This window comes from Mustela putorius, unplaced genomic scaffold, assembly GCF_011764305.1.
Source record: "Mustela putorius furo isolate JIRA1106 unplaced genomic scaffold, ASM1176430v1.1 tig00003988_pilon_pilon_pilon, whole genome shotgun sequence".
In the NCBI taxonomy this organism is placed as follows: domain Eukaryota; kingdom Metazoa; phylum Chordata; class Mammalia; order Carnivora; family Mustelidae; genus Mustela; species Mustela putorius.
Genome location: NW_025422127.1, coordinates 17,334,085 through 17,347,870, shown reverse-complemented (window position 1 = coordinate 17,347,870; position 13,786 = coordinate 17,334,085). Strand labels below are relative to the sequence as shown.

General features: G+C 38.8%; 1 protein-coding gene and 1 pseudogene across 3 annotated transcripts in view; both read right to left on the bottom strand.

Moving 5' to 3' along the window:
• The window catches only part of LOC101692228 (cat eye syndrome critical region protein 2), a 175,162-nt gene that overhangs the window by 59,271 nt on the left and 102,105 nt on the right, over window positions 1–13,786 (bottom strand). For all 3 annotated transcript variants that reach the window (XM_004773789.3, XM_045071601.1, XM_045071600.1), the window contains exon 2: window positions 9,836–9,930. In XM_004773789.3, coding sequence (XP_004773846.3) covers window positions 9,836–9,930 — 95 coding nt within the window. The remainder of the gene's footprint in view (window positions 1–9,835; window positions 9,931–13,786) is intronic.
• LOC123389629 lies at window positions 3,424–4,100 on the bottom strand (annotated as a pseudogene).

The window sequence follows — 13,786 nt, the reverse complement described above, 5'->3', positions numbered from 1 at the left end:
CTGTTGCTAAAGCATATTAATGAATTAATAAAAAACACATTACTTTATCAAAAATTTGTTTTATTAAAAATTTACTAACCATATTTCAGTATAATTGGTCAAGCTGTAATCCTATGTATTTTGTGGTTTCAAGTCATATTCTGAGATGAGGTCAGGTCCACAGACTTTATTAGAATGCCAAAGAAGCATACAGCTCAAAAATAGTTAAAACTCCTTATTTTAAATGAAAACCTCTTTCTTCAACATTTTTCTTTTAAATCATTTATAGCATAGGGCTGTGGGTAAGAGCTGGAGATCTAGGATTACACCGCTAGGGACAAATCTGTGCTATATCAATTACCATCTGTGTAACCATAGACAAGTTATTTAACCTCTCTGTGCCTCAAATTCCTCATCCTTATTAGATGGATGAGAAAGGAATTTATATTAGACATTATAAGGATTAAATAAGAGTTACTGAAAAACATTTACAGCAGTGCCTAGGATATTAAGGATAAGCAGACAAGTATTCTTTCCTATATATAAGGGGATAAAAACCTCAGTTTGGAGAGCAAAATTAAGAACAAAGTGGGAGGGGAATGGTTTGCGGTGGGCCTGGTTAGCTCAGTTGGTTAAGCATCTGCCTTTGGCTCTGGTCTTGATCTCAGGATCCTGGGATCCAGCCCCACACTGGGCTCCCTGTTCAGCAGGGAGCTTGCTTCTCCCTCTCCCTCTGCCTGCCACTCCCTCTGCTAGTATACTCTCTGTCAAATAAATAACTAAAATCTTTTGAAAAAGAACAAATGGGGTTTTATGTGCCATTTAAAGGTTAGAATGAGTTACTGCAAACTAGAATAGTACTCTTTAAAAAAAAAAGTGTTCTAAAAACAGGGCCTGGCAAACTGAATTGTGGCCCTGAATGCCTTTTTTGTTGTTTTTTTAAACAGCCTGTAAACTAAAAATGTAAAAAAATTTCTTTTTTCTTTAAATGACTGGGGGGGGGGGTCCAAACAACACTATTTTATTACATGTGAAAATGTTATTAAATACAAATTGCAATGTACATAAAGTTCTAAAAAATAATCCACAGCCATGATCAGCCATCGAAGTATTTATTGCTTTTGCACTAAGATGATGGAGTAGTTCTAACAGATCATATCATTTACACAAAGCCTAAAATACTTATTCTCTATGATTTTATAAAAAAAAGTTTGCTGACCCCAGTTTCAAAATGTGCAGAGCAAAGTAGGTAAGAGATGGAAAGCTGCTTGAATCAAAGTCTACCTTCCACCCAGCATATTCAGAAACTATGAGAATGTTTTTATATACACTGATATAATAAATTGATACTTATTAGTGGCTCCAGACTATTTTAAGGCTTCTCATAGATTATTTCATTTACTCTTCATGATAACTTTAGTGGGTATTTTTATCATCCTGAGAGAAATAACTGTCTTAGCTCTCTACAATAGGTAAATCTCAGAACCAGAAAGGGCAAGCATTCATTGGTCCAAATTTCTCTCTTTTTATGGGATGAGATGATTCAGAAAGCATGCATCCACTTTAGCTCCAAGTGGACACCGCTTGTGGGACAAAATGACTACCACCTTGGACAATTCCTTTCAATGGAAAAAGTAAAATCCATTATAGTGGTCTTTCTTGTCTGGGTGCTCATTATACAGATGTGTTCAGAAGGGGACTATTCAGTGAGCTGTATAAGTAGAGAACATAAAATTTTCTGTGTGTCTATTGTATACCAATAACAACAAGCTTTCTTAAAATTTATTTATTTGATAGAGAGAGAAAGAGAGAGCATAAACAGGTGGGAAGAACAGAGGGAAGGGAAGAGGCAGACTCCTCATTGAGCAGAGAGCCTGATGCAGAGCTCCATTCCAGACCCTGGGATCATGTCCTGAGCAGAAGGCAGACACCCAACTGACTGAGCTACCCATGCACCTCAATAATAACAAGTTTTTAAAAGGCTGAAGTCAGAGCGACACTCCAGAACAATTAATTCTGAATCTCGGGGCTGCCAGTTCCCAAATTTATTTGGTCATTCAGAAATATTTTTATTTCACCTGTATTTTAAAAACAAACAAACAAAAAATTACTGATTATGTTTTCCACAGTACTCCACCATCTTAAGGTAAGTTTAGCAGAATGTGGTTTGAAAAATGCTGGAAAACTGCTTGCCTCACTGTCCCAGTGCACAATAGCAGGTTCTGCTTTTTAAGGAACTCATCATCACTACTGGTAGGACCTGTACTGCCACACCCCGTACCAAAGTGCGAACACTAAGCTCCCTGGGCAGTTCTTCCTTCTATCCACCTGAGACTCTTTTTCATATTTTCCTTCAATAGCAGAAAAGTCAAAGAAGTTGCTGCTGGCAATAGGGAAGGGGAAAAACTGCTTTCTTCCTCATTACAACAAGTACTTGAAATTTTATGCTATTCAAAAAGGGTCTATTTTTTTTTTTTTTTCAAGATTTTATTTATTTATTTGACAGAGATGACAAGCAGGCAGAGAGGCAGGCAGAGAGAGAGGAGGAAGCAGGCTCCCTGCTGAGCAGAGAGCCCGATGCGGGGCTCGATCCCAGGACCTTGGGATCATGACCTGAGCCGAAGGCAGCGGCTTAACCCACTGAGCCACCCAGGCGCCCCGGGTCTATTTTTTTTTTAAAAAGAAATTAATCCCTCACTTCAAAATAAATCAGGTAGGAGTAACCGACACAATGTTGTGATAAGGAGGAGATGTATTTATAAAAGCTGCTGTAATTCAGCACTGTGGAAGGGAAGCATGCAATGCTTGCACTTGTCCCAAATACTGGCCTCTGTGCAGTCTACAAAGGTCGAAATTGTGGACAGGACGCAGAAGGAACAGATGACAGAAGGAAACTGGACATTTGCATGTGACTGCTGAGCCAACACAACTTTGATGAGAAAAATACTTCTGAAATACATACATGCTATTTTAACTTCTAGGTATACTTATGTGGAAAATAAGACTTAGTCGGTACAGCTCAGCCTGTATGCCATCTCTCAGAAGGGGGTGGGAATGACCAATCTATACTGTATTTTATCACTTAAAAATACCAACAATCTGTATTTTTGAAACTTTATTAAGTTTTTAATTTTAATTCCAGTATAGTTAACATATAGTATAATAGTTTCACATGTACAATATAGAAATTCAACAATTCTATACATGACTGAGGACTCATCAATACAAATGTACTCCAACACCCTTTACCTATTTCACCCACTCCTAACCTACCTCCCGGCTCTAGAAACCATCAGTTTGTTCTCTATAGTTAAGTGTGCTTCTTGATTTATTTCTAAATTTTCTGTTTGTTTATTTTGTTGCTTAAATTCCACAGATAAGTGAGATCAAATGGTATCTGTCTTTTTCTGACAGACTTACTTAACATTATACTCTGGATTCAGCCATGTCATTGCAAATGGCAAGACTTCATTCTTTTCTCCCCGCACTGAGGCATTTTACTTGCACGCTTGTTATTACATCCCTAGAAAAAGAACACCAGGATTTTCCCTCTTGTGTGTTTTCATCTTGCTTCTGCATGGTCCATGATGGCAGCTGAGGTTGTCAGTACAGTGAAACCAAACTGGGGTGGAGGGGTGGGAGAAGGTGGGAGCAGGTTATTCTGCTGTTTTTCTAGGGCTTGCAGCTGTACGTTAAATCTGGGGCTGATCACTCCACACGTGTTTAACCTGCCTGTGAAGTTCACAACAATTTCCCCAACTCCGTGACCATCAATGATTTCAAATTCACCAACATAACATGCTTCATCATCATCGTGAGAAACTGGATGACGACTTTGGAGCATGGACTCTTTTCAGCATTGTTAAGGCTCTTGAGAGCATCTGCCAGGACATTCATGTCCACCATTATGGTGGCATAGGAAGATGGTGGAAAGTGTGTGTGTGTGTGTGTGGGGGGGTCATTCCTTTTTAAAGGCTGAGTAATATTCCATTGCAGGTATATACACATCTCCATTATTCATTCACCAAGTGATGAACACTTGGGCTGCTTCTGACATTTGGCTATTGTAGTGTATATATCCTTTCCCACTAGTGTTTTTGTATTCTTTGGGTAAATACCCACTAGTGTGATTATTACATCATATGATAGTTCTAATCTAATTTTTTTGAGGAACCTCCATATTGTTTTCTAGAGAGGCTGCATCAGTCCTCATTCCCACCAACAGTGCATGAAGGTTCTTTTCCCCTACATCCTCACTAACACTTGATTATTGAAAAAATCCTTTTTATACTGTAAAAATTCCATAATTTTAGATTAAGAAGAAAAAACACAAAAAGGTCTGGGTTACAGGCCTAAAATTCAGATTCTAATACTCAATCTCCTGCTCCTTCGATTCTTTGTACTTAATCTTGCTCATGTGGGAATTTTTCACCTTCTAACTAGCTACTTGACCTGGTAAGTAAATTGGTACGTTTCCTTCCCTATAAAATGGGACTTTATTAATCGAGGAGATGACCTCATACCACTCTTCTTTACCTCACAATAAAAATAACATGAAATGAACACAAGTGAAAATATAATGAATGATGGGAAAAGTTGGCATCTATTTTAAAAATATTCTGCAGAATATGCATTCTATTCATACTAATTACTTTTATAGGAAACATTATCAAAGTACATACTTTTTCTGTAATTTATGGTTGAAATGAATGGTAAATATGAGAGAAGTAAAATTAAATAAGGAACAAGTTGGTTACAGACATTTACCCCCATTTACAATGGGGAAAATCAAAACCTCTCATTCATAATATATGACTCTTATATTTTTATATAATTCAAAAATATATCATTCAAATACACACATATACTTATAGGATCTATTAAAACCAAATTATGATTATCCAAAAATGAATTAATTCTTCTGGTCCACAAGAAAAAAAATCTATCAAAAATACCTATACAATTTATGAAATATTAATAATTAAGGAAATATTAATAAATACAAGCATAACTCTTACCATTATTCTTTAGTTCTGTTCTGGGAGACACAGTCAATACAATAAAAGCATGTATAGCAGGCAGTCTTTAGAAAGCCCAACATGATTTCTGCCTCCTGGTATTCATACTATTGTACAATCCCCTCCTTTAAGTATGACAGATGGTCTATACAGAATATGGCAAAGGATCTCATTCCCATGATTATATCATATAAGAGCCTATCCTGGCAGACTAGAGCTATTTTCCTGCTGGCCTTGAAGACACAAACAGCTAAGCAATAAGAGGCCATGTGGCTGGCAAAGGAACTGTGGGTGACCTGGAGGAGAAGAGAGCAGCTCCCAGTCAACAGCCAGAAAGAAAATTAGGACCTCAGTCCTACAACCACATGGAGATGACTCTGCTATCAACCTGAATGAATTTGGGCTGCTCCCCAGTTAAGCCTCCAGATTAGAACACAGCCTAGACGACAGCCTGATTATAGACCTGCAAGAAACTGAACAGAGGATCCAGATGAGCCACATGTACACTCCTGATCTATAAAACTGTGAGATAATAAATGGATTTTTTAAGCTACTAAGTTTGGAGAAATTTGTTATGCATCAACAGAAAACAAATGAATGGATACTTGCCCCAGTCAAGCCTTGAGAGGACTGTAGTCCTTAGTCAAGGTCCTGGGTACCCTGATTGCAGTCTCTAAGTAAAACTGTTAGACGCACCCAGCTAAGCTGTAGCCAGATTCTTTTTCATTAAAGGTTTTACTTATTATTTGTCGGGGGGGGGGTGTGTGCGCAAGCAGAGGGCAGCAGCAGGCAGAGGGAGAAGCAGGCTTCCTGTTGAGCAAGGAGTCTGATGCAGAACTCGATCCCAGGACCCCAGGATCATGACCTGAGCTGAAGGCCCACACTTAACCAACTGAGCCACCCAGGTACCCCGCTGAAGCCAGATTCTTTAAAAAAATAAAATAAAATAAAATAAATTTACAGACAGACATCACAAGTAGGCAGAGAGCCAGGCAGTGGAGTGTGGGGGGTAGGCAGGAGCAGGCTCCCCGCTGAGCAGAGAGCCCGATATGGGGCTCATGGGGCTTGATTCCAAGACCCTGAGATCATGACCTGAGCCGAAGGCAGAGGCTTTAACCCACTGAGCCACCCAGGCGCCCCTGATGCCAGATTCTTAACAGAAATTATAATATAATAATTTTTGTTGTTTTAAGTTGTTAAGTTTTAGAGTATTGTTATATAGCTGTGGATAACTAGTACAGCATGAAACAGACAAGAATACAAATACCAAAAGGAAAGAATATCAAATTAAAAATAATCAAGATCAATAAACTGTGTAGATACAAGATCTACACAATCCATACAGAAGAATATATTTCCAAAGTACTTATGAGTGGGATTCAACTCTTAACAGTGAAAAATATTAAAATAGCCAAGAATGTATCTGACCTAAATTAATCAAACTACACATTTTTATTGAGTAATAAAAAGAGCTTGAATAAAAAAAACAATCTCAATATTATGAAGAGGTCAACTCTGCCTAAATTTATCCATAGGTTCATTTGACTCTAATCAAAATAAGGGAGTATCTTATCCATGTGATGTGGTAACATAATTATTTTCTAGAAGAATGAGGAAGGAAGATTAAGACAAATTTTAAATAGAAGGATTAATGAGCAGGACTATCCTTAAAACCTTCAAATACAGTATAAAGAAATAATCACTCAAATATTATTAGTTGTTGTGTTCCAGACAATATCCCTACTGTTACGTATACACAATGTTACTTCAACCTTATGATAATCCAACAAGTACAGATACCAACAATAAACATGTTTTATAGATGAAAAACCTCAGGCACAGTGTCACAAAGCTAATGAATGTATTAGGGAGACATAGTGCGGTATCAGAGCCAAAAGAGACTGACAGGTACAATCTGAACCAAGTAGTTTCCAGCATAAGTAAAAAAGTAGGAAAGAAGAATATATATATATATATATATATATATATATATATATATATATATATATAAGATATATCATATGCAAACAGGAATGGGAAGATTTATTCCATAAATGATACAACTTTAGCTATTTAAATCTTCGACCACAGACTGTCCCCTCTATCTCCACTGACACACACTGAAGACTGTAGATCCACAAGAGACAGGAGACTGTTTTATCCTACCAACACCCAGGGGCTGGCACGTTATAGGCAATGTTCAGTGCTGACAAAGGTAAAGGAGCACTCCTGTGTAAGAGTGAAAGAGAAGAACCTGGAGGAAGTCAGCCTTACAAATTTTAAATGGACATTTCTTTTCCCTGATCTTCAACATACCAGTAAAATGATCCAAGCATATTAACAAGAAGGTCACATATACAAAGATTACCAATGTGCCCAATAAACCCAAGATATTGAACATGTGAAGAACGATCAATGAAATTGCAAGTTAAAACAACTTTATACCTTCAGATTGGTCAAGATTAGAGACACCATGTCCCGTTACTTGCACCATCACAATAGTCCTTCACTCTGTCTACACCTCTCCTTTCTCCCCTGATTAATTTATTAGCCCCTGGTTTGTCTTCCTACTTTCCCTCTTGCCCAGGATGCTTACTTAAATATACAATCTGAGGACTCCCCTCCTCTCCTGGCTTTTATGTTGACACCCCCCAATTCTTACCTCAGCCTACAAACCTTATTAGGCTCCTAAGTCCTACTGTGTTTACTGAATTCCTTGAACTGAAATGTGTGCTGGAGACAGGTTAAAAAAAAAAGACAAGGAAGGTAGGCTATGTGAACATAACGATGATGAGTGACAATCAGTCTCTGCAAGGGAGAGTAATCAGGAATGCTAAGTACTGAGGGAGACCAGACCCTACATGCCCTCCAGCCAATGGTGGTCTTCGTGGGTAGTAGCACACCAGTGGATATTTTCTAAAAGCTATAGATTGGGATTTGAAATGTGAAATCTCATTTTAGGTGTTGGCAACAAATCAAAATCTAACCTAGAGGGACCAAGACTGTGCCACTCAGACAGATCATGTTTCTGAACAACATGGGACCTTCTACTCTAGGCTCAGCTCTAAGGTTATCACTCCTTATACCTGCAAGTCTTTGGTGGTTTCCCTTATTCATTCATTCATTCACTCACTTATTTATTGTGCTTTATAAAATATAAGCACTGGCCCAAGGAAGTCCAAATATGAATGCTCAGTTCACATTTTCTCATCTAAGGTTATATGCTCTGTTGACACTCTATATTCTTACTTTAGAACACTTATCACAGTAAGTGGTAAGTAGTATCATATTAAAGTGATAAGATATATAATTCTTAGTGGGCCTTCCTGTAAATGCCATGAAGGTCTTGAGAGTGTCTGACTGTTCCACCAGTACCTGCTACCCAGCAGATAGTGGGCAATGTCTGAAAGTTCAGGAAGATACCCTCATGCTGTGAAGATTCAGTGCTCAAATGAAGCAACCTCTGTGGTGGGCAGCCTGGTAAATCTATTTTAAAAATCTTAAATGGACATTTCTTCTAAGTGATCACCATTCCAGAAATTTAAACTAAGGAGATTATTCACTAGGTATACAAATCATTATGTCTAAGGAAATGCATTATAGCCTGTTTACAACAGTTAAAAGCTAGACACAAATGTCCAGCTACCAAATTGGATTCTTTGACAATTACATTTAAAGGAAAGATGGTTTAAGAAAAATAATGCAAGATATGAAAATATAAGTTTGTATCACAGTGTGACTCCAACTGTGCTTAAAAACCATATCCCACTAAAAGAATGGAAGAACTTAATTATCATGCTCAAGCAGTAAAACAATAGATGGATTTTCCACCTTTCGTCAATTCTTTGTCTAGCATAACCATCCCGGTATCCTCGGATAAAAAGTCATTATATTAACAAAGTGAGTCCAGGAACAATACCTCTCCCCTAAGGGATTCAAACTTTTACCCTGAAGAAAATGGGGTCTCATCAATCTCTTACTCATCTTCTAATGGCGAGTTTATTGCACATTTCTATTCGGCCTAGCTTCCCAGCCCTAACAGATACTAAGAGTAGATTTAACAGAGCAGAAGTATTTGGGATAGCATCTTTAACTGTATGAAAAATAAACCTTCACACCCCAAACCCCTGCCCTGCTCGGCACTGCAGGGCTGAAAACTGGAAAACCATTTGTCTCAGCTTTTTAAGAGCTGGCTCTATATAGTTCCATCCTGCATAGAAATGTAGTAGCAAAGAAAATGTATTATCAAGTTAGGGTCAAAACAAGGAATGAGGCCCTATCAGGAAGATCCTTTATTTGTCTACACAGATAAAATTGTGCTCCAAACATCTATACATGCTGAATGTACCAGACAGCTGTTTAGTTGGCAGTTATGGTGTGAGTGAGCCTAGAAGCTGCATATTAAAAATTATGCTACTGCATATTAAAAATTATGCTACTGGTTATGTGAACAACAGAAGATACTCAAGTGGTAGAAATGCAGTAAAGTCTAGCTATAATTTGTTAGGCAACATTTTACCAATACTGCAAGAGGCTGTAATTTCTGTAAAAAGCAGCAAGAAAGGTATATACTGAGAAGAAATTCTACACTGGATAATGTTAACTGGTGGCTCCAGGAGTAAGGGATATAAATTTGTCAGCGTGAAATAAGACTCAGGGATTATAATAAAATTAAAACTGAACTCCAGAATAAGCCAAACACAGAGCTGGGGAATCCATATGTAAATACCATTGGCAAATGATCAGTGATGGTTTGTTACAAGAGACAGGAAAACTCAGTGCACCTGGTTAATTAGTTCTTGCTACATGAAAAGCGTAGTAAAATCAGGATTACTCACGTGATATCCCTTCGTTGATAGCAGCCCTGAAGCAGGCAGGCAATCAGGTCACTGATAAACTCTACATCATCTCTGTGAAGAGCTGCTTCTAACTCCTACAGAGCAGGAAGAGGAGAGAGAGACTGAGATCAAACACAGATTTCTTAAAAATCCACCTTTCCCAGCTTCCTATCACCCACACCATCAACATCACTCTCCAAGCCACCACGTGGTCAGTGTAGCCAAACTGCTTGCAATGGATAAACTCTGCCTTTCTAATCCCAGTTACTGCTAGAAGAGCAACTGGTTCAACTTCTTGTTTTTCTAAGAAAAACTCTTGTTTTCCCCATTGTTCTATTCCATTTTTCTGCACACCAGAAGAAACACACATGTATCTCTTTTTATAAGTCACTGCTAGCTACATAATTATCAAAGAGCTTAACTTATATAAATATGTTATAAGGCCTTCTACTTTAATGGCAAGAGAATAAAGTAGCAAATAACAAGATTGATTAGAAAGTATTCTTCATTCTTCTACAGTTTTAATAGGTAAACCCCCCGCAACTGCTTTAAAGAACCACTCTATTTATTGAAAAAAGCACTAGTAGTGAGCAATAGCTAGCAATTCTTATTTTGAGGATGCTCCTAATGATAGGAGATTGCTAGAACTGAGATTAATCTTACATCATCTAGAGAGAAGTGAGGTAATTGTAATGGTTTAATCCTAGGTGAGATGTATTTGCTTTCCTTGAGATTCAAGCAGACAATGCCAAAGATTTAGCTCGTATTTAGCACAGTATTCTAAAAAAAACCAAGTTGAGAAGGAGCTACTGGGACAAAAAGCGACAGTGGGAAAATTTAGGAGATCCTGTTTCTTTTTACAATCTCCCATTCTAAACCAGTATTTTCTAAGATGATGGAATCTTTTCCAAGTCATCAACTCTTGAGATACAAAATCTGCCCACACTGTTTCAACCAGGATGCTATCTTCTGCATGTAAGCCATTTTCCAAGGGTCTGCTCTGCTTATTGTTTGAGTGGCTCATAACTGGATCTATAATCACAGAAAAACCAAACTCCGAAAGCTCATATTAATGGTTCTAAAAGCATGAGGTGTGCATAAGAAACAATTTCTGACCTAAACACCAATGACACGGCAGTACATCCTTAACAGAGGAGCCTGCTGCTACTATAAAAATATTAAAGTTTTTCTAATGATAGTAAAAAACTAATTCTGTAAAATAATTTTGTAAGTTATTTTATTTTAAAGCTTTTATTTATTTATTTGACAGACAGAGATCATAAGTAGGCAGAGAGGCAGGCAGAGAGAGAGAGAGGAGGAACAGAGAGCCTGCTGTGGGGCTTGATTCCAGGACCCTGGGACCATACCTGAGCCGAAGGCAGAGGCTTTGACCCACTGAGCCACCCAGTGGCTTACAGGTGCCCCTGTAGTTATTTTATGGTCCCATGTGTTATTTTATTTTTTAAAACTCCAGAGTTGGTAAGCACTCACTCTAAAACCTGTTCAAAAATAGAGACGGCTTGGCGGCGTGATCGCTGAGGTGTAAGACTCTTGGTTTGGACTCTGATAGGGATCTCAGGTCCTGAGATGGCGGTGTGGCAGTGGGCTTTGTGTTCAGCAGGCAATCTGCTTGTATTTCCCTCTGTCCGCTCCCCACACCCTGCCTGCCCAACCTTGCACACTTTCTCTCTAAAATAAATAAATCTTAGGGGTGCCTGGGTGGCTCAGTCGTTAAGCGTCTTGCCTTTGGCTGAGAGCCCTGCACTGGGCTCCCTACTCAGCAGGAAGCCTGCTTCTCCCTCTCCCACTCCTCCTTGCTTGTGTTCCCTCTTCACTGTGTCTCTGTCAAATAAATAAATGAAATCTTAAAATCAATCAATCTTAAAGATAAATAAATGAAATCTTAAAATCAATCAATCTTAAAGAATAATAAAACCTTCATAGGACAAAATACTGCTAAGCATACTAACTGACACAAATGAGCAAAATACAAATTACCCTCAGGTAGTTCACCTGAAAAGGTTCATACTGCCTTAAAAGCCCAGGAGAATGAAGCTCAAAATCCAAAGGGTAGACTGAGGCTTGCAAACATTCTGCCTTCCTTAACTACAAACTTGAGAATTAGAACACATCTTAGCAATGGTTTTTATTCTTCTGTTAGTTTATTAATTCCTTTTGGCAGACTTCTTTTCTACATTTTAGTTAGTAATTACCCAGAAAGACAAGAAACTCTACCAACCAGAGATAACAAGAACCTGAACTATAATTAGCCAGAATTCATTCATTCATCCAATATTTACTGGGTACCCACCCTACCTAAGATAATATAGTAGTTCCTAAGGGCTGAGGAGCTTAGTTTAGTTTGGAGAGATAAGAGTACAAAAAAAGATAGCCAAACCAACTAATTAGCACTGTTAGGTACAGAAAAGGTGCTATGGGGCAACAGGGATTGAGAAAAGGACTCCTCCTGGCTGTGGAAAGCCTAAGAGACTGCGTGAAGACTGTGGCACCCGAGATAGGAAAATTGCGGCAATGGGCAGAGAACCAGGGCATAACAAGGTACAGGGAACAATGGGAGCAAGTGCACAGAGAGGATAGGAGCTTCAGTTTAACTCTTCTATGTATACTATGAGGGGAGTAATGTGAGCTAAGATCGATAGCTGATATGAATACTGATATAATGAGTTTGACTCTGGAAGACAATGGAGATTCACTATAATTATTTTACTGAGGAGAGGCACAGTGGCACCAACCTAGCTGCGGTATATATAAGAGGAATTCTGGTGGTAGAGGGTGTGAAGTGGGGTTAAACGCAAGCAAGAGTTGGGGAGAAGGATTCTGAAGAAGGACTCACCAGAGGAGAGAAACAGCAGCAATCGGGAAACATGAATTCCAGATGGGACAGAAATAATTGTGATGCAAAGTAAGAGAAGATTTGAATGGTTCATATTTTAAGCTTGGTCAGTGAAAGACTCCAAATTAAACTCCAATTATAACAGAAGAAGAACCCTTAGCACAAAGTCCCAGACCATCTTGTTTAATGGAGGAGCCACACTTATTGAATGGTGGAACTGGAAGGTATATTACAGATCGCAGTATTTCAGCGCTCTCAATTTAAGGATAAATAAACTAGGCCCAGGAAGGTTAACTGACTTCTGTTGTACTCAGCCAAATAATGCCAGGACCAAGTGAAACTCAGACCACCTTGTCCACAGCCCTTCCCACAGAGTAAGCTGCTTCCTACTGGCCCATGTATTCTAGGCTAGAAAGACTGATGGCTTTAACAGCTATAAAAACCCACCTTCATCACTCCCAACCAAGCCCTCCAATGTAACATTCTCCCTAAACATAAAGAAACTCCTTCCCTCCTTTCTTCTGCCAAGCCATATTGTAGGTCCTTTACATGAAAAACTTTCATCTATAACATCTTCCTAGCTGATGGCTAGGAAGCTGATACCCCCCTACCTGCCCCCCAGCCCCCGTTCCCACCCCACCCCGGGTGGCTTAGCCAGGTTAAGCATCTGCCTTTGGCTCAGGTCATGATCCCAGGGTTCTGGGATAGAGTCTCACATTGGGTTCCCTGCTCAGCATCTCCCTGCTTCTGCCCTCTCTCTGACAAATAAATAATAAAATCTTCAAAAAATAAAATAAAATCTTCCTGACTTCTATTTTGCTCGTTCCTCCAGCAACTCCTTCAACACTGTGTATGTCCACATTCTGTTACACACTCCTGCTGGGATTCCATCCTCCTCATAAGTGTAAATTAAAGAGCACCATGTGACTCTTGATTAAAGGTACTAGAGCCAGATGCTTCCTAGTGTTTTTAAAGGACAGAAGTGCCAAATTAAACTACACAAAGTGAAGAGATAAGAACTGGGAAGGCTTTACCAAGGACAAAGAGAAGTTTACCACATATCTCTGTGGAGGTATGCCAGGATTCCTAGAAGCCCC